At 34.6% G+C, this 19,975-nt stretch overlaps 1 protein-coding gene across 1 annotated transcript; it reads right to left on the reverse strand.

Annotated features, from left to right (window-relative positions):
* Positions 1–9,392: 9,392 nt before the first annotated feature.
* On the reverse strand, positions 9,393–10,876 carry pelo (pelota mRNA surveillance and ribosome rescue factor). The gene has a single exon (XM_081756536.1). The coding sequence runs from the start codon at positions 10,720–10,722 to the stop codon at positions 9,565–9,567; it is 1,158 nt and encodes a 385-aa protein (XP_081612662.1). The 5' UTR covers positions 10,723–10,876; the 3' UTR covers positions 9,393–9,564.
* Between the last annotated feature and the right edge of the window lie 9,099 nt (positions 10,877–19,975).

Raw genomic sequence — 19,975 nt, forward strand, 5'->3', positions numbered from 1 at the left:
AAATCAAGGACGTTTTGGAGCATAATTTATTATTCAAAATATAGAAGATATGCTAAATGTAACAAGTTTGTATTCAATCTACGTTTGAAAATTCACTAATCAAAGCTTGAAGACTAATCAATCGAACTTTTATTAAGAATAAATGAACAAAATTTACGCAATGAAAAAGATGCAGTATATTGTGTTATAGAATTTGCGTAAAAGTCTTAAGTTTCACTTACTAGAAAGTGCATACCTAGTATAACCTTCATTTTACCAAGTGACCTTTGTAGTGGACAAACACCATGTGCTCGGATTTTCTCGGGGTTCTCCCATTTCTTCCTCCATCATTCTACAATTTCATTCAATATTATCACAAACTACTTGGGCGTCTGTACATAATCATGAAGCATTAAACTAACCAATTAAATAAATAAGTAAGGAAATTGTAGCCAAAAATGAAAACACTTAATTTGTTACTTGCGTTTGTCCGAATTTTCCTATGTAGTTTCCATTTATTATTTTGCCTTGTTCACCAATTGTTAATAACTCTATAAAACAGATCTTGTACTTTTGGCGCATAGGTTCTAAAACTGAGGCATCAAACTACTAAATGCGTTTATATAGAGGTCAAAAGAATACCGTATACGCTCGCGTAATGTCCGCACCCCAACTTGCGAGATATTTTTTGGGGAAAAAAAGTGACCCGGGTAATGTCCGCACCCTAAAAATCACAGCTTGAAAATCTAAGTTACGTCTTGTACTATTTCTAACACGGTACCAATTTTCGTACTTCTGGCACTAGACACACTATTTAAAACTAGACACACTAGAGAAACTTTCCTTTACATTCTCGTGCAGGTGTTCGTGAGTCATAACGTCGGCGTCAGAAATCCGGTCAGCAGACGGGAGATAAGAACGAAGTGCAGTCCAAACAGGCTGTATGCACACCTGCATCTTGGATTTCGAGGGAGTTCAAAATGAAATTTACTTCGAAAAAAATGTGATTGTATTTGACACCGTGATTTTAGTTTAAAAAAAAAAAAAAAAAAAAGACCTTACGCGAGCGTATATGGTAAGTAGTTGAAAATGTACGGGAAAACTCTAAAAGTCGCTATTACTGAAGTGTTTTCTTTCCTAAAAAATTAAACCAAATCATACCGAATACTATATATAGCTAATAAATATTTTACCATGAATTTATTCTTTTGGATGTATTGACTATACTATGCTTGAGCCAAACTGTGTTTCTTTTAAGTAAGAGAAACTCGTGAAATCGGTCATATTGTTTCAACGTAATTCACTCGCGACAATTTCAACTAGTATTCTTGTTACTTATACAGCGTAAGATTTTTTTAAGCATTATATTTTAATTTGCTAACCAGAGACATGTTACTCTAACATGTTATTCTTATAAATTCAGTGATTTACTATATATTTGGGACAAGATACAAAATTGGATGATGTAGAACCAGAGTGAACCAACTCCACTTTCAGCTGATTTTGAGATATTTTCTGATCCTTGAGTTGGCACACTGCTTGTACTGGTAGAGTGAACACACTATAGCACCCATAAAGTGGTAGACTGTCGTGTTAAAACAGTAAAGCTTGCACTAAAGCTCATAAGAGTGGAAACTTTACCACTACGTTTCTCAGTTTCTACTACATGGCGTTTGATTCACTTCAGTTCTACACCACCTAATTGCAGGGTTGGCAAAAACAATGGTTTTTATTGAAAACCAAAAAACCAGTTTCTTTCTTGTTTAAATCTTTTTTTGTTTAAATAATTTGCTCAGTGTATTTATATCACACATCGACAGAAATAAGTTTGCTTCACCTTGGTGTCCCTATGCAAGAACCGGATTATGCTGGAAGGGGTCACATAAGCTTAAAGCGGAATTCAAACAATTTCTCTACTTACATCCGAAAGAAATTTTTCCTCCATTTGGACTCGAAACCGGGACTAATTGGCCACAAATACGATACGTCTGCCGACTCACTCACGAAGGACTCCTGATAAAAATACGTTGTACTGATCTTTACATAGTTCTTAATATAATTGAGTCACTTCAGGACAAAAAGATAAACAGTTGCACAAGTGAAACCATTATACAGAATTACATATGAACAATTTCAAAATACTGCAGAGTACAGACGAACTAATTTAGTCCAAGTTAAAGAAATACTTCATTTGTGTATCAGTAAGAAAAGTGAATAAAGATACGAATTATTTGAGTCCACTTTGGCTCTGACCTATTTATACATAAATAGATACTTCTGATTTTCTGGGGTTTGTATGACCTCCCCCCCCCCCCCGAAAGTACGTCACTTTGATGCATTTTATCAATAGTAAACATTATTAGAATGAAACAATATTTAGAATTTTTCTTTGATTGCAGTTGCATAACAATAATAATAAACTATTAAAAAAATCACAAAAGAAACATTCATAAGCTTAAAATAAAACAAAATAAAAGTTGCTTTTTAGTGTAATCTCCTTGAGTAACGAATGGGGAATTTAGCTCTGAATATAGTACGAATAATATACGGGAGTGAAACGTGATAAGCTACAAATGTGTTCAACACACGAACATTTGTCGTTTTTGGGTTTAATTTTTTTTTCTTTTTTCAAAAAAAAAAAAAAAAAAAAAAAGTTGGTTTAAACCAGCCAACACTATCTAATTGTCATTCGACAGTACAAAGAACATGCCTCAGGTTATTAAATTAGAATCTAACAGTCTTATTTTTGTACCTCCAACCAATAACATTCCTTTCCGTACATTGTATTAGGATTCGAAAAATTTTGAGTGCCAGTTTCACTGGAAATATGGGGTTAAGTGCCGGAGAGTAGAACCAGAAATGTGAAAAATACGTACATAAATTGGTTATATTTTAAATTTAAATTTATGCTAACAAGTATAATGTGGCATTTTCAAGGTTAAAAGTTGCGTTATTATTATTATTATTATTTTGAATGGAACCATAGTGACGTCAGACATTTATGGTATGATGAGGAAATTAATCACCAACATTCAAAGATGTTAGTTGCGTGTGACGGTTGTAACATTTCAATTGTCAGGTCTATGACACCCTTTGCAGTGAGGAATATATTTTATATAGAGCGGCACGGATTATTAAAATTGACCAGAAAATATGGCAAATGTAGATCTTCAAATACGAACATGATGTTGGTGCGAAGTGGCAAAAGTCAGCAATGAAAGGTACTTTCTTTTTTGAGGACACAAAGTTGTCGATAGAGAGTGTACCTAACCTAGTTTTTAGCAACATCCTTGTTTACACACATACACCATCGCTGACGGACCCCTGCTGCTCTCTTGCCTTGACTCGATTAGATAGCATTCGTACTTTTTTTAAGTGTTCACTTAGCACAGGTTGGTTTGTATTTTACATTGTAGTTTATGATATGTCCAGACGCAGTATTTACAGACAAAACGATAAAGTGAATGTGCACCGAGGAATTCTCAAGAAACACTTTTTCATTTGATGATAATGAATTTCTTCATAAAAATCTCTCATGTTTCAGCCTGAAAACATTGGTCCTACGTAGAGTCCTTGACGATAGTATTTCAATTCTTACCTGACAGTGGTTCTGATTTTTGTGTGTCTATATGTGCAGTATTAGAAAACAAATTATAATGGATTTGTTATAAAGTTTCAAGCTGCCGATTTCCCTTGAACCTTAAAATCGACAGCCCAACATTAAAGGATTTTGATACGTTCAGAAAAGCGGAAACTGGGTATTTCAATGCTCAAACTACAAGTCCTGTACATGATCAGACAGAACACTCATGCTGTTTGAGAGAACTTCACATTTGTTACCTTCAATCGCTGTTCTCTTTCAGGAGCTGCTTGTACTGACGTAAACTTCTATTATTGTGGCGCCTGGTTTTCGGAATCTATTAGGACAGAAGAAAATTTTTGAAGCCATGCATCAAATAGTACAATAATATTATGTATCAGGGTTGGCAAAAACCATGGTTTTTATTGAAAAAACCAAAAAACCAGGCTTTTTTGGTTTAAATAATTTATTCTATGTATTTATATTAGATATGGACAGAAATTAGTTTGTTTCGCCTCGGTGTTATTATGCAACAACAAGGTTACGCTGGAAGGGGTCACATAAGCTTAAAGCGGAATCCAAACTGCTTCTCGACTTACATCCAAGAGAAATTGTCCATTTGGACACGAAACCAGGACTAATTGGTCACAAATGCGATTGCCGACTCACTCACGAAGGACTCCTGATAAAAATACGTTGTACTGATCTTTACATAGGCGTACTTGTTAATATAATTGTCAAGAGTCATTTCAAAAAGACAAAAAGATAAACAGTTACACAAGTAGAATTATATATAAATCGGGAAACTCCCGCCTTAGCCATCGGAATCCTGTTATTACTTTAAATATGTTTGTATGTAAAATTTTAAGGTCAACATATCATAATCACTTCGCTAAAACTATGGTATTAAATTACAAAGTTGGTATGTAGAAATCATTCAATAAAATTAAAACAAAGTCAAATCCAAGTTGATGTTGGAAGCTACGTAGGCAGTTGATAAATTTCCCAATTTCTATCAATATATTTAAGCAACCTTGACTTCTTTATGAAACAACAGGCATTCATTCAAGTAGAAATATATAATTTGATTTCATTTCGTATGTTTAGGCTTAACATCCATATGAAATACCAAGGTTATCAGAAGAAGACTTTCGCTTAAAGGACACCTCAAATCGCTACTTGGTTTACACTTGAAAGATGGGTTGTGGTATGACCGAGAATTGAACACGGGACCCCTTGATTAAAAGGTAAAAAGTAGATAAACGTAATGCGGATAGTTTAATATGTGGAAACGTGCCATTAAGTTGACACGATATAAAGCTTTTTTTTTTTTGTTTGTTTAAACCACCTTGGTTTAAACCAGCCAACCCTGGTATGTACACCTATCGACACAAGAACACAACTTATTCATATACCTACAAATTATTATGCAAGCATTTAGGCCCGCCACAAAGCTGACTATAACGCAGTACATATGACGTGGAATATATATACACCTCTGTCTTAAGGAATCATATTTTATAAATCCTTTGCTTCAGAGATACATAAAGAAAATGGCTATAATCGTGCTTTTCTTGAAATAAAAATGCACGTCATAGCTAAGGTTAGATAAATTAGATTTATGGTAGTTTCAAGATAGCTAAGTTTTTATTATAAATTCAGGGTTGAAAAAATCACGATTTTTTTTAAAAATTATTTTGGATATTTTTTTTTATTTAAATCACTAGTAGTTGATTTAAAAAAAACAGTAAAATATAATTGTTCTCTTTTGTTATTTTGTTTTTGATAAGTTACGGAAGTTTCCCCAGTTCCTTTTAGTTAGACTAAAAAGCAAAATTGGGGGTTTCACGATATTTAAGGCGTTTTCCGAAAGGTGTTCCTCATACGTGACAATTAGTCAGGGGCAGTACATCACTGTTCTCTTAACTTGTAACAGTGGGTGGTCACGTTGATCTCGTGAGTTCAAATCTGAATGATTGAACGAAAGATAACGTATAGTCTTTTTCTTTCTATTTTTAATCCAAATTCCAACTGCAAACGAGAAAGGATTTCATGCAAAATGCAAGATCTTGTTATCCAGCTAAAGAAGCATTTAGAAGTGTGCAATGCAGAACAACTAGTGGAAGATTCTGGGGGGTGACGAGAGTGACATTAAAAATTGGCCAGTCTTGTTTAACGCATGTGAAGAATCGATCAAAAATAGACAAAAATACACAACAGAAAGCGAAAAATGTAAATATTAAAGAAATGTACGACACATGGTCCAAACTTTCAAGCCGATCTCTGTTGCATTGGAAAGAATCCAAAGAAATGAAACAATGATATCTGACGCTGTAGAAATATGGAAGAGTCTAAAAGACGTACTCCGGCCTATCTTCTCGATCCGAAACAGCGAAAATTCAAATTACCTGCCGAAGGAAACAATTTAGCTTTGAAATTTGCAGAAGCTTACGGTGGTACTTCTCTACTGCCCATGGTAATTAAATTTTAAGCGGTCTCCTCCTTTCTGTAGCGTGATTTTCACCGAGTGTGTTCTACAAGGTGTAACAGCCATGGAATAGTGGAAATCAAAAGCAATTATGCTTGAGTTGGAAATATGAAGCCAATTATGCAGGTGTTTACAGCTTCCGTTTCATCTGCAGGGGTTAAAACAGGGTGTCCACTAAAATTTCAGGACTTTTTCTTTACCAAACCATAACATTTGTAACATTCTTAAGAGCAAATTAGGTGAATTTTCACGCAAGCGATAGAAACGTGCTTTTCTTGAAATTTGGTAGCGTCTAAGACAGACCATAGACATTTTTGTTTGTGAAATTTGACGTTTTATACAACAAAAGTCTTCAGTCTGTACAGGTACAAAAAAAATGTGACCCAAAAGCTAAATTTCTTGACTTTCGCGACCGTTTTCAGATTTCGTTATCGATACACACACTGTGAAAGAATTTGTCTTCGTTTGATTTTGTACAATCTAATATACGAAATCGTTTAGAGGCACTAATAAAGCCTCTAAGTTAGTTTTTCTTTTTGAGCAACTTAATCAGAAAAGAATTTAAATATGCTCATGTAGAAAAATCTGCATTGCACTGCAGAGTGAATATATAGCCTATTTTATATTTTTGTTTATAAAGTGAATAATTTTTTACACTCTTCTCTTTTTACTATATTGTAATAAATATCAATATCTTTTTACGTGTTCATATTTCTTGTACGCACTTACATTTACCTATGGAAGAGGAATGATCGCTAGATGTATTGTATAGGCAAATATTTTATCTGTTACACATCACTATCTTTCGCTTAAAAACCGTAAATGTATTCAAGGCAAACTTGTAAATCAAGTTATCTACACTCAGTATGACCACCATAATACAACACTATATAAGATGGTTTAGCAGTTAGTACAAAGTAGTTTCGCACAAGACGTAGACACTGCCATAAACAAACAGCTTGTAGTTTCTAATAAAAAAAATGCCATCTCTTAAAAATATATTTTTCAATGTTGTTATTAATAATTTTGCAGTTATGGTATATATAATAAAAATAATAAAAAGAAAGGTACGTATATTAGCAAACATGGTATGTAAAATCCTGAACTGAAAATTGTGAATATTAAATTCTAAATTATTCATTGTCATTGACAATGGATTCTACATTGTCAAAATTCTTGGCCCAGGAATTTAAAAATGGTTCAAACTTGCATCCTACCTGATCATAAAAGATATGAACTATGAACTAATAAACGGAACAGCAATGACGAGGTTGGCTAAATGTTAATTTTAGATTCCTTATATGGTGTCGTTTGACAGCTATCTACTAATAAGGAAACAAACACTATACGTGACGATAGGTGATTACAATGCGTCAAATTATTTAACAATCAATAATATGCCATTCCAAGAAGTACGAAAATCTGATCTTAATAGCTCAGTATGTACCTTACTTGAATCATAAACTAACTTTCATCACTATACATAAACCAAGTAATCTATTAAGAACATTCCTTCTGATTATTTTATTAACTGGCATCACTGCCGCTACACAGTACGGACTTTTGATTTAAATTGGATTAGAGTTTCAGAATGCTCAAAAGTATTGCATTTTGCTTCAGTTCAAGGAAAAATAAATTTGATTTAAATCATTGATTTAAAAAAAAAAAAAACATGTGATTTAAATGGAATAACCCTGATATATATATATAAACTACTTTTACAGTGATTTCCTTAATGCATACTTAATCTCCACAGGAGCTAAGAAACGACACGTCACTACTCGAAAACACTACATTTTCAAGAAAAGATTTTTGGTGGGAATCATGAATGTCGTTCTTTTAATTCCAGTGTTTTAACCACAAAATCAGCGAGCAGTAAAATGCCTAAAGCAAATCTGCATCTGAAAGTATATTTGAAATTGCGCGTTAACTTTACAGTGCCCGCTCCAATTTGCATAATTAGTCAGAAACGACAAATTTCATTGTTAATTGTATGAAAATGTGTCAAAACTTCCCTAACCTTAAGCTAACCCGTTCCTACCCCCACCATACCCTACTCTACTATACCCTTTAAGATGGCATTTAGAATCTCCCCCAAGTCGTTCCATCGCTCTAAAAACTAGTTACTCTGTTTCTGTACAACGGTAGAAAAAACGAGATCTGAGGCTTTTAACCCCCTTTCGCTCGCTCAGCTATATTTGTGGAAGATTGGGGGAGAAACTAAAACAGGCTGTCTATCGGTCACGAAAGTCAGGAAACCAGAAAACGGTCATGAAAGTAAAGAAAAAGTCACGAAATATAACTTTTGGGTCACTTTTTTTTTTATCTGGACGGATATAAGTGCAGCCTGGATTTTTTTTTGTATAAAATGTCAAAATTCACCGCCAAAAATGTATATTGCCTGCTTTAGACGCTACCAAATAGCAACCAAAGTATCTTCTATCGCATGCATGAAAATTCGTCCTAATTCACATTCAAATTCGCTCTATCACATCGCATCGCCGAAACGACCTACGCACCTAACCAGTTTATTCAACTGTGAGAAGATACCAACCTTTTATCACTCCAAGAAATAGCCTTTGAAAGTAGAGATAAGATAAAGATATGTACGAAATTTTATGGTTTGGTAAAGAAAAGGTCACGAAATTTCATTGTGGAATTTTAGTAGACCCTCTAAAAGCTACCTCCCTTTTAAATCGACCCTACCAAACGATGCGCAGCTGGCGCGGATGTTGGAAAGTTTCCTCAACATTTATTCTGTTTGAAAATATACGTGCTGTATCTGGAACTATACATATAAATAAATACCCAAGTATTAAGTGCCATTTTATACAATTATATTGCACGAGGCTGAGATTTGTTTACCAGGCGCTACACAATTTTGGTCAACACCAGCATCGCAAGTTAGCATTGTTACCACAGACACACGAAGAAAATGACACGGCTGCCAACCATCGGAGAAACGTTAGAAAAATACGGAACAAATAGAAGTTCCTTTACGCGTATACCCTACAAATGCACCTCCGTCACGATGCGCGATGCTCCCAGCTCTCCGCTGCCCTGAACCAAATGAGATGCAGTGCCTAACATGTAGTAATCATCTAACAATTGGTTTGTAATTCTTACATTTCTACATACAACTGAACAGCAACATTACCTTCTGCAGTGCAACAACACCAACTGGCGATGTTAATGTAAACTTAAGCCCAGAATCTGGTGCTTGCGAACTCACCTAAATTAGCAAATGTCGTTATCTCACCGAGTAGACACTATATTACTCATGTCGGCCGATCGTATGCTTAAACTATAGAATGAAAAAAAAAAAAAAAAAAAAAATGAAACGAATTATTTCCTGCAACCACAAGAAACACTGACACATTTTAATTGGAAAGCAAATAAATTACTGCATAAAGAACAATTACATAGGACAAAAAAATAAACGTTTCTTCACAATATTCAGTTAACATAAAGAGCAATGCACACTTTGCATTTTCATCAATTTACTAACACTTAAACATTAGTTTTCATGGTCACTATCAACTAATTCTTCATCTTCTAGCTCCGGCATAGGAAAACGTAGTAACGCTGCAACTCCTGTAAGCTGATCAAGCTGTTCACCTGACACATGCATGCTTGAAAAAATCTTCACATCACCTCCATTTTCTTTAACACTGTCTACCAACGCCACGTACCGCTTTCGCTGCTGAACATCCTGGCATCTGAACAAATTATCTGATATTAATAGTGTTTCAATAGCCTGCGCTTCGTTCGCTTTCTCAACATGTTTCGCCCCGTAAAATGCTTTGGAAGGTTCAGTTTGCAGTAACGTATAAAATGCCTCTAACGCTTTTACTTCACCCGAAGCTTTTGTATCAGCTATCTTGGTTATTACACTAGGATCCGAAAGTACCTCTCGCAAAGAGTGTTTAAAACCACTTGAAGCATGCACCATCATAAATTTAGATTTATTTTCAAGTAGCACTTTATTGTCAGTCTTCACCGCTTGCTGGAACATATATTCGTAAAACTGATCCCTCACAAAACCAGGACTGGCAATAATAACACATTTCACGACGTCGAAATTGACATGTCGTAGAATAGCCTGCATAACATTTTCGAAGAACCGTACAATGCCTTTTTCATGTTGTTTACAATCACCTTTCCGTTTTCTGGGTATGCACTGATCAATTTTGGCTCGTATTAATGTCATGCTTGCTGTTATGAGACAAACGTGTGCTAAACCCTCTTGCATTATTACCGCTGCTAGATCAGCATGTTGCGTTGGATCACATGCAGTATCCACTCTTTCAAGGGCAACAGAGTCCCATTCCTGTTTTGATAACGTAAATTTACGGTTAAGTTCGAGATCAAGGGTGTGATAAGCTCCCATCTTAACATAATGGTTTTCTTCAATATTTCTTCCTTTCAAGCGAAGAACACAAGCCTGGGTATCAAAATCAATATTCTCCACACGTATGGTCAGAGTCGTACGTACTCGATTGCTTGTAGATGATCCTGTTGACGATTCTGTTTGCACTTTCCTAATCGTAGATGCCCGTACAGAATCTCCTTCAGTTATAAGATTATAGGCATGCCACATATCTTCTGGTTCATCTGGGATCAGAGTGACGCTTCCTCGACCATCCTTCTCGACGTATTTATGTAGCAACTTCATGATGAACAGGATTCACTTACGATAAAACTCACTTTACAAATAACTGGATACTATATTTCGTTTGATATAGACATAGCTTCAAAAAACCTGGAATATTCCAATCTGCAATTACCCCAGACATGTCACCTTCTAGAAACCACAGAATATTTTCAACCCAATTCAAATCTCTAAACAGTTGACATTTTTCTTCATGTAGCATCCCAGAGTGCTTTTACAATTTTGTCTTTTATCATGTCTTCCTTACTGCAAATATTATTGTAGAATAATTGTTGATATTTGATAATTCTTGTAATACTAAGCTAATAATAATAATACTTGTAATATTTCGTAATCCTGCTTGTACTCAGGGATGCAGTGATACTCAGAAGTGAAGCTAAATTTCAATGTATCCGTCTGTTTCTAATACAGTTGTTTCGAAGAAATCACATTCTTATTTTTATTTGTAAGATTAGGCATCATGTCCCGGGCGAGATAGAAACTTTAAAATGTCGCATTTCGCCAACAAGCCGTAGTTTGCCCATTGCTGAATTAGGACATTTCGAATCAATTTTTAATAGTTAATACCAGTGTGTACTGCGTAGTGCATAGTGGTGTGTAATTATTAACTGCCGTGTATTTAAATTAACATGTATACATCCTAGTGGTGAGGGAAAGTAAGGAGGAGGAGACAGTTCGATACCTATATTAACAGTTTGTGTTAAGGCAACGCAAAATTTGCGGTATAGTTTGCGATAATTGTTATAGCAGTTATAATACTGCTTTTAGACGATCCAAGAAAGCTTGAACAAGTCCATTCAATATCTCAAATTTACACGTTCAAAGGACTATTGTTCGGGACACTTGAACAAGAGTCTCGAACGGACTTGAAACAACTTTTACACGATCATAGAGGTATTGAATCTGTTTTATATTCTTGTTAATAGATGGCAGTCCAAAACAAGAGACTTAACTATGAAAACAACTGAAAGCGAAAGTACGTACTGATTTAGTTCAGACCTGCGCATGAATAGTTATTATATTAGCATATTTTTCGTAACTTTCTGCAGGCATTTGTATTTTAATAGATTATCTTAAATAATTTAGAAAACAGGTCAATTGATTTTGCAACAATCCCATCGAATTTTCACAAAGTAGTTTGTCCCTTTTACATTAAATGCGAGTTAGGTTTGGTGACGTTAAAAAAGTAAGGTGCTGCATAGATATAAAAACGTTTCCTATACTAAGCTTTTTAAAAAATCTGATTCTTCAAATGGCGTGCTGATAGCAGAACCACACTCAAAAAAAATCGAACTGTTTCCTAAAATTGTGTGTATCACGAGGCAATGACTGCCTTTTAATGTTATTTATGCTTTGGCACCGAAAACTGTTTAAAGAAAAGGCTGAAATAACAGAAAACCAAACGAAGCAATGATAATATTTTTCAGCTACAGGACTTACCACCCATACGTGCATCAGAATTTCGTCACAAATCTACCCCTGTTTTGGTATTGGTTAAGAATAACCCGTCAAACGAATAGTAATTTTACTGTTAAAATGTGTGAGTGTGTATGAAGAAGAATTATCTAGAATACCTTAATAATTCCCACTGTCGAAACTTGAATATATAATGTAGGAAACTGTAACTGTACGGTCTAGCTGATCGACTATTAAAGAATAAAATTTTTAACTTTTTAAATAAACCTCGTATAGAAGTGCTCTCAAGAATTTTTCCCTCAGCCAACAAACGAATATGCATATATGTATGTGCGTCTCGTCTGCGACGGAAATCGTAGAGTTCCTCTCTCCTTCCCAAATAAGGAGCTAAAATTCAGCACAAAGAACAATCGTCGTCTCTAAAAATTCCTATCTATGGGTTGTCATAGCTATTTTTAACTTGTGACATCACTAAACTGCGTAGCAAACTGAGCTGTTGCCTAACAACGCGAGGAGACGGAGAGAAAAGGTGTTTTAGTCTGACGAACACACTCAGTGAAGTTACCACGAGAAACTGGTGCGATCAACTGAAATGAACAAGCAACTTAAAATAATGTTCAATTTTTGTCAAGTGTGAAAAGTAGTAAATCTAAATGTTGTAGTATTGAATCAACGCTATAATAATGAAGATTTTCAATAACTTTAGAATGTTGGATTGGAACTGTTAATCTAAAAGTTGTCTCAGCGATATGGAGTAGACAAGTAGCAAAAACCACCTGTTCATAGGAAAGAAGATGAAAGGAAAACAACTCGCAACCTTCGGGACAGCCCCCCCTGAAATCACCGAAAATAGTTTCTCTTCAAGTGTCACAGTGAGTAAACAGTGCTAGTGAAATAGTGGAAATCAACAATGTGACGAAATATAACAAATAATTCGTGGCAACCGCGTCATTCGCGCTCGAAACAATAAATGGTCCTAAATTAAAATATCATTATCATTATTAGTTGTACAAATTGAAGTTCCTCTATTAATGTAATATTTGTTCGTGAAGTTCAAGTGTTAATTAAATCAAAAGTGAAAATCTGAGTATCCTTTCAAAATAACAATCATGGTTTAAATTTATATATGTTAATTTTAAGAAACAACCTAATTCACTTTTCTTTACAGCACGAGTGATTAGCGCCTATGCAACTTAGTAATTCGTATATTAATAAATTGCATCAGCGCTAAAGTTACAATTAGAATCTACTTTTATGCTGGTTCTCTAAAACGTTCTGACCGAACTTTGGAGTAATGTAGTCCTGTGGTTATATGGTCGGCTTTGATGGATGATCCGAACTGGTATCGTAGTCCAAAGGAGATATTAAATCGTAGAGGATCAAATCCCGGACCATAGTAAATGCATAAGCCCACTTTGGGACCGCAGGTTTGAACCACTTACTGTAATAAAAGGGTTTACCCCGATAGGGAGCGAGTAGAATCGAACCCGATACAGTTATATATGGTTTTCCCTCATAGGAACCAATAAGGTTCGAACCCAGTACTGCTATAAAACCAGTATTTTATGTTTAGAAGTTTAATGTTACCAGTATCAAATCAGTACAAGATCAATAGTTCGGTTCAAATGAATGAATACGATGTCAAGGGTACGTTGCACTATTCTAATTTATACATGATTCTTATTATAGTAATATAACCGCCGTCGTAGACGCGCCTGCTCCGTACGGACTACTCTCCCGTGCACCCCCTTCAATACTCCTGCACCGACACTGTTAAATAGCATCTCAATTTTATTTATTTATTTATTTATTATTATTTTTGCACAGTCTTGTATGTAGCATATGTTAGGATGCACATTTGTACCTTACGGGAAAGCACTATTAAAATTAATCTGCACGCGTTAAAGCTACCTCTGCCTTAAGAAATAACTTCCCAAATACTACGTGTGGATTTCGTGATAAAATAATTAGATACAGTAGGATAACATGTAATCATTTCCAGGATACTTTAGTTTGCGAGCATATTGTCAATCTGTACGCAATTATTTGATATTATCAGAGATTAATAACAGTACAAAACGTCTTATTAAATCAAGAAAAGTCAGTTATATATATCTTTTTATTTAATGGACTCTTCTTTCTTAATATACACCTGGCATTTTTGTATATTAAATTCTCAAATTATTACTTATGCTCCTCATTGACTCAAAATTTAACAAAAGTTATGGGCATGCAAGCATTATAACTATAAAAATCGTGAATACTATCAACAAAAAATACTAACAATATCTTTCGGCGCAAATATTGGCTTTGTTTATTATAATACACACTTGGATTATCAGATAATTATGGAAGAGAGTCACGAAAAGATATTTATTCAACTGCAGCTCTGTCTCACGACGCCATCATACTTGTTTTGTATTTTCCTGCACTCAAACTCGAGCGCTGATTGGCTAATGAATGTTCTTGAATTGGATTGTTTAGAACAGGACCGAAACGAAATTTCTTGAACTAAATTATTGAATTCAAGAGAAAAATGACGTCAGTGCTGACGTCTTTTTCATCAAATAGTCTTGAATGGTCTTGAACAAGAGTCTTGTTCAAGCTTTCTTGGATCGTCTGTCGTGGTACTCTACGTTTTTTGGATTGTTCCTGCATCCGTCCCACCTGCCGAGGAGGAGAGATGGTTGACCTGACAGGGTTAGGTAAATTGGGACGGGGCGATCGGGGCTTCAGGGATGAACGTGACGAGGATGGGCCTTGGAATAAGAAAGGTATTTCTGGTGTGGGATTGCGTTGGGATGTCGATTGTAGGGGAGAAGAGGAACTTTGGTTAACTGATTCTTTCGTCGTGAGTATTCTTTTTTGTGCTTCATTGTAGGTAAGTTTATCGATAGCCATGAGTTGATTAATTCTATTGTGTCTTTGTCGTTCTGGACATTGCTTATCGGTGGCCATATGCCCTCGTCCACAATTAATGCATTTAGGGTCATTTGTGCAGGAACTAGCATCATGGGGAGTTCTACATCGGTAACATAGTTTTTGTTTAGAACGACACGACCTCTGGAGATGGCCTAGGCGATAACATCCGTTAATACACTGTTTGACAGCGGGTATATAAGTATGGATAGTATGACCTGAGTGATATAGGGAGCAAATATCCGGGAGACGCTGTGTATTAAAGGTTATCACTACAGATTGGGTAGGTCGACGTTCTGAATCTATCCGTTTAGTAATCCTTCTTGCATGTAACACTGGAGCTCGACACTCTAGGTGTTCTTGAATTGCTGCTTCAGTGAAGTCCGTGTATACTCCATGTATGATTCCCACTGATCTTGTATAATAAGGAACGAAAGCTGACCAGCCGTGAGATTTGAGTAATTTGTGAGAGAGAAAGTCATTTGCCTGTGGACCGGTATGAAATTCAATTTTAATAAGATTTTTCCCTACGGGATGGAATGATTTTATGCCAGCAACTTTAGATTGAAACAGAATTTTGCCCAAGACTTGGGGATGTTTTTGCACAGTTATATTGTTGTGTCCCGAGGTTAAATTCGGTACCACATGTACATGGTGGAGCATGATGAGCTAAATATAAATTGGGTAGTGGGGAAGAGTTTACTGTGACTTCTTTAGCTATTGGAATGGTTTCCTCCATATGTACTTCATTTGAGTTGTTAATAAGTGGCACGGACACTATATTTGGAGGGGAAGAGTTCCCTCCGGATACTTCCGCCATTGGGCGGAGTAATTAATCACAACTGTCACTTGTTAAATGAACGTCAAAATCAATCCCGAGAAACACACACTTTTAAATGAGAGATAATGTCACACTAATAACACGTCACTGTAATTGAGACACCGTGGATGAAGAAAGATTTCCGTATCTTGTACAACAGGCACCGTCGAACAACCAAATCCTTCGTTGCATGGTTGTACGCAAAGGTTGCTAGAAATGACACGGAATGCGCCTCAGTGTTTCTTTACAAATAGGTAACTTATTTTATGTGGTTTCTCTTTTACTTAATTTTGTTTTTGCAGTTTTGCTATACGGATCCACAGATTGTAAAATGTACGACAAAATTTGGAAAATTCTTTAATTTGCCCATTTTATATAAAGAAGGGAACCTAACGAACCCCTGTGGGGCTTCTAACCCGTTCCTACTACTACTACTACTACTATCCCTACTCCTACTCCTACTACTTTTACTACAGACCCGTATAGTAATACTGCACGATTTTGTTTACGTACACATGCTAAATTAAACTTAAAATACCTGTTTCCCGATTTTGGAAGCGACATTTTGTCAATTTGTATTGCATTCAGTGATGCCAACCTGTGGGGAAAATCCTATATCGTGGGAGTTTTTGACCTTATTTTCTCGGAAAGGGATAATAAGCAGCATATATGGAATTTTTCGAGAAAATCAAAATTTACGGCTTATTCATTTAGATATTGACTGAAATAGTGATGTCGTCACTTCCCTTCCGTTACCATGGTGATCGCCATGTTTTTTTCTATACAAATGCGTGGAGCGAATGGTGTATTTTAAAGTCTACTACAAACAAAGACAACGGCTGTAAATTTATTTACAATTATAAAATATTTTAACGAATAATGAAGTTTGCAGGACACGGTACAGTTTTAGAATATGAAAATTCGTTTAGGAAACTACGAATAGCATCAAGAAAATGCATAAAGGAACAGTAATATGAAAGGAACTTATTTCTAAAAGCGCCATATCTCTAAGTGTTACGGAAGAAATCAAATTATTAATGTAAACGTCATTATGATGTAATCCTCCATAAGAAGCAATTACACACAATATAAACTCCCTAACGTGCAGATTGACAAACTGTCGGCACAGGAAAACTAAAACTATACGATTTCTTAAAACAAAAAAATCTTTTAGAACAACGTTAATTCTATTGTGACATTTACTTTTCTTATGTCCACTCTTGATAATGGAAGTGCACAATATTAATACAACACAATATTACAAAAGAAAGGGGAAAAATCGAGCCTTTGGAAATTTCCAATCCGGACCATCAGTGGATACAGGTAAGATCTTTTCTTATACTCTACCAACTTTTTTTAAAAAAAAAATTAAAGCATTTAGAAACAGTGCAATAAGAAAACATCCAATTATGAATGGTTCAGCATAAATTCTAAACAACTGTCAAACATTAATCCTGTTCGCGTATACAATGTTATGATACTTATATTAATGAATCAAAAATTTTCCAGAATTATTTAAGGTTAATATCTGATTATGAACAAGATAAGTAGCCTACATTTGTTTTCTCTTTTTTCTATATCCCTGTTTTTTAGTTTCATTGATTAGAAATGTTTAAAACGAAATAAATATTTCATTCGCTCTAATGTTTGCAATTCCGAAATATTTTATCAGTGTTTTCGCTTTGCATTTAGGTACTTTAGGTATTCAGGCTATTTATTGTTTAGAAAATAAAATAGCGATCACCATAGCAACGAAAGGGATGTGACGTCATACTATTTCAGTCTATTGTAGAAAATGACTAACACAAAGAAATTTAATTTTTAATATTACACAATACTTTTAATTAGTATAACGTGGGAATTCATACGTAAAATGGGATTTTTTGCCTCTCGGCATGGGACTTCATATTGTTTCAGATTGGCATCACTGTTTGCATTAAAGAATTTGATGTTGATGAAGAGGGAATTTACAGTGTAGTAAGTGATCATAGATTGCTAAAAAATGGAGCTATTTGATCAAGAGGGCAAGAGAAATTACCCAAAATAAATAAATAAAAGAGATCAAAACAAACATATTATTAGAAGACTGGAAAAAGAAGAAGATATAAAGAGATATAACGAGAAGTTAGAAAAAGAATAGATAAATGAAAAAAGGTATGAATCTTTAGTAACAAAAATTAAAAGTGCTGCAGCTGAAGTTAGAAATACGAAGGAAGGCAAGAAAGGTTATAGAGAAAGTAGTAAGTTCAATTCATTGAGATAAAATATAAACCTATCTCAATGGTCTATATATTATCTCAATGGTTCCAAAGATACAGAAACAAAAATTAATATAAGAAAAGAAACGGCCGAACACATAAATTTAGGAAAGGAGAAATTGGGAAAGAAGAAGTAATTCAAGCATGGAACGAATATATAAATAGCAAGAAAGATGCACACATAGCTAAAATGGAAAAGAAATTAGAAATTTTAATGAAGAAATAGTAGAGGAAATTAAGTCAGGAGGGAGAGAAGCAGGGAAAAGATTTTGGAGGTATGGCAGAGAAAAACAAAACGAAACAGAAAAGAAATCATTCTTAGAAATGAAAAGGGACAAATGCTGAAGGACAGGACGGAAATTGTGGCGTACTTAACAGATTGGGCGATGAAGCAAAATTGTGTAGAACGGAAAAATGAAAGAAATAAATTAGCAAAAATAAGTAATAAGAGTGCAGAAGAAGAAAGTCAGGAATTAACATATGATATTGAAAATATGGAAATAGAGAAGGCTAGGAAAAAGATAAGAAGAGGAAAAGCAACAGGAACAAATGAGGTGTCAAATGAGATGTTAATAAACTTAGATAATAAATCTTTGGAAAGTTTAAAGAATATTATGAGTAATATACTTGAATCAAGAACCATTCCTCCAAGTTGGAAGCAAAGAAAGATTAAGTTAACATATAAAGGAATAGATAGAGATAAACATGACATAAAAATTATAGACCAATAGCTATTACCAGCTGCGTATATAAGTTCTTTGCAATTATTCTAGGAGACAGATTAATGAACTGGCTAGAGAAAAACAAAATATTAAGTGAGTTACAAAATGGATTCAGTACAGATAGAAGAACAACAGATAACATCTACATTATAACACAACTGATAGAAATATGCAGAGAAAGAAAAGAAGATTTCATAGTAGCATTTATTGATATTGAAAAGGCGTATGATACAGTCAAGAGAAAGATATTATGGGAAGTAATGGAAAACATAGGAATATCAAAGAAAGTTATTATGCTTCTTAAGGAACTATATAAGGATAACAAATACAGATATGAATTGGGAAACATAAAATCAAAATGGATAGACAGTAACAAAGCTTTGAAGCAAGGATGTTCTCAGTCACCAGTTCTATACGTGATATACATACACGAAGTGGAAGAAGCATTGATCACAACAAACAGAGGGTTTGAATTAAGATTGCAAGGAAAAGAAAAAGAAAAATCCCTGGCACTCTATTTGCAGACGATGTAGAATTCATGAGTACTAATATTGAAGATATTAAGGAAATGTTAGAAACAGTTGTTAGGAAAGGAGAAGAAATTGGTTTAAAAATAAGTGAAGAGAAAAGCAAGTTAATGGTTGTTAGTGGAGACATAGAGAATCAAAATATACAACCAGGAAATATAGTAATAAGCAGGACTGAAAAAATGTAATTTTTAGGAATTACACTTGAAGAAGGAGAGCAATACTTACTTGAACATGAGAAAAAAACTGAAAAATAAACTACAAAAATATATAGCAATTATAAAAAACAAAGCAATGTGGTCATTCAATAGATATGAGTAGTCAATAATATTATGGAAACAAGTAGCAGTACCGGCGCTAACATATGCAAATTGAGTAATGACTTTAACGAAAAAAAAACAGGAGTATTTTACAAGCACAAAATCAAATAGGAAGATTTGTCCTAGGAGCAAATAAATTAAGTGCAAATGTAACAATAACAGGAGAGATGGGATGGAGTGATTTTGAAAAAAGAGAAGTTATGAGTGAAATGAAATATCTTAGAAGATTAAAATTTTGGAAGAAACAAGATTGGTAAAAATTGTGCATGAGGCC

This window comes from Thermobia domestica, chromosome 4, assembly GCF_964235325.1.
Source record: "Thermobia domestica chromosome 4, izTheDome1.hap1.1, whole genome shotgun sequence".
Taxonomy (NCBI): domain Eukaryota; kingdom Metazoa; phylum Arthropoda; class Insecta; order Zygentoma; family Lepismatidae; genus Thermobia; species Thermobia domestica.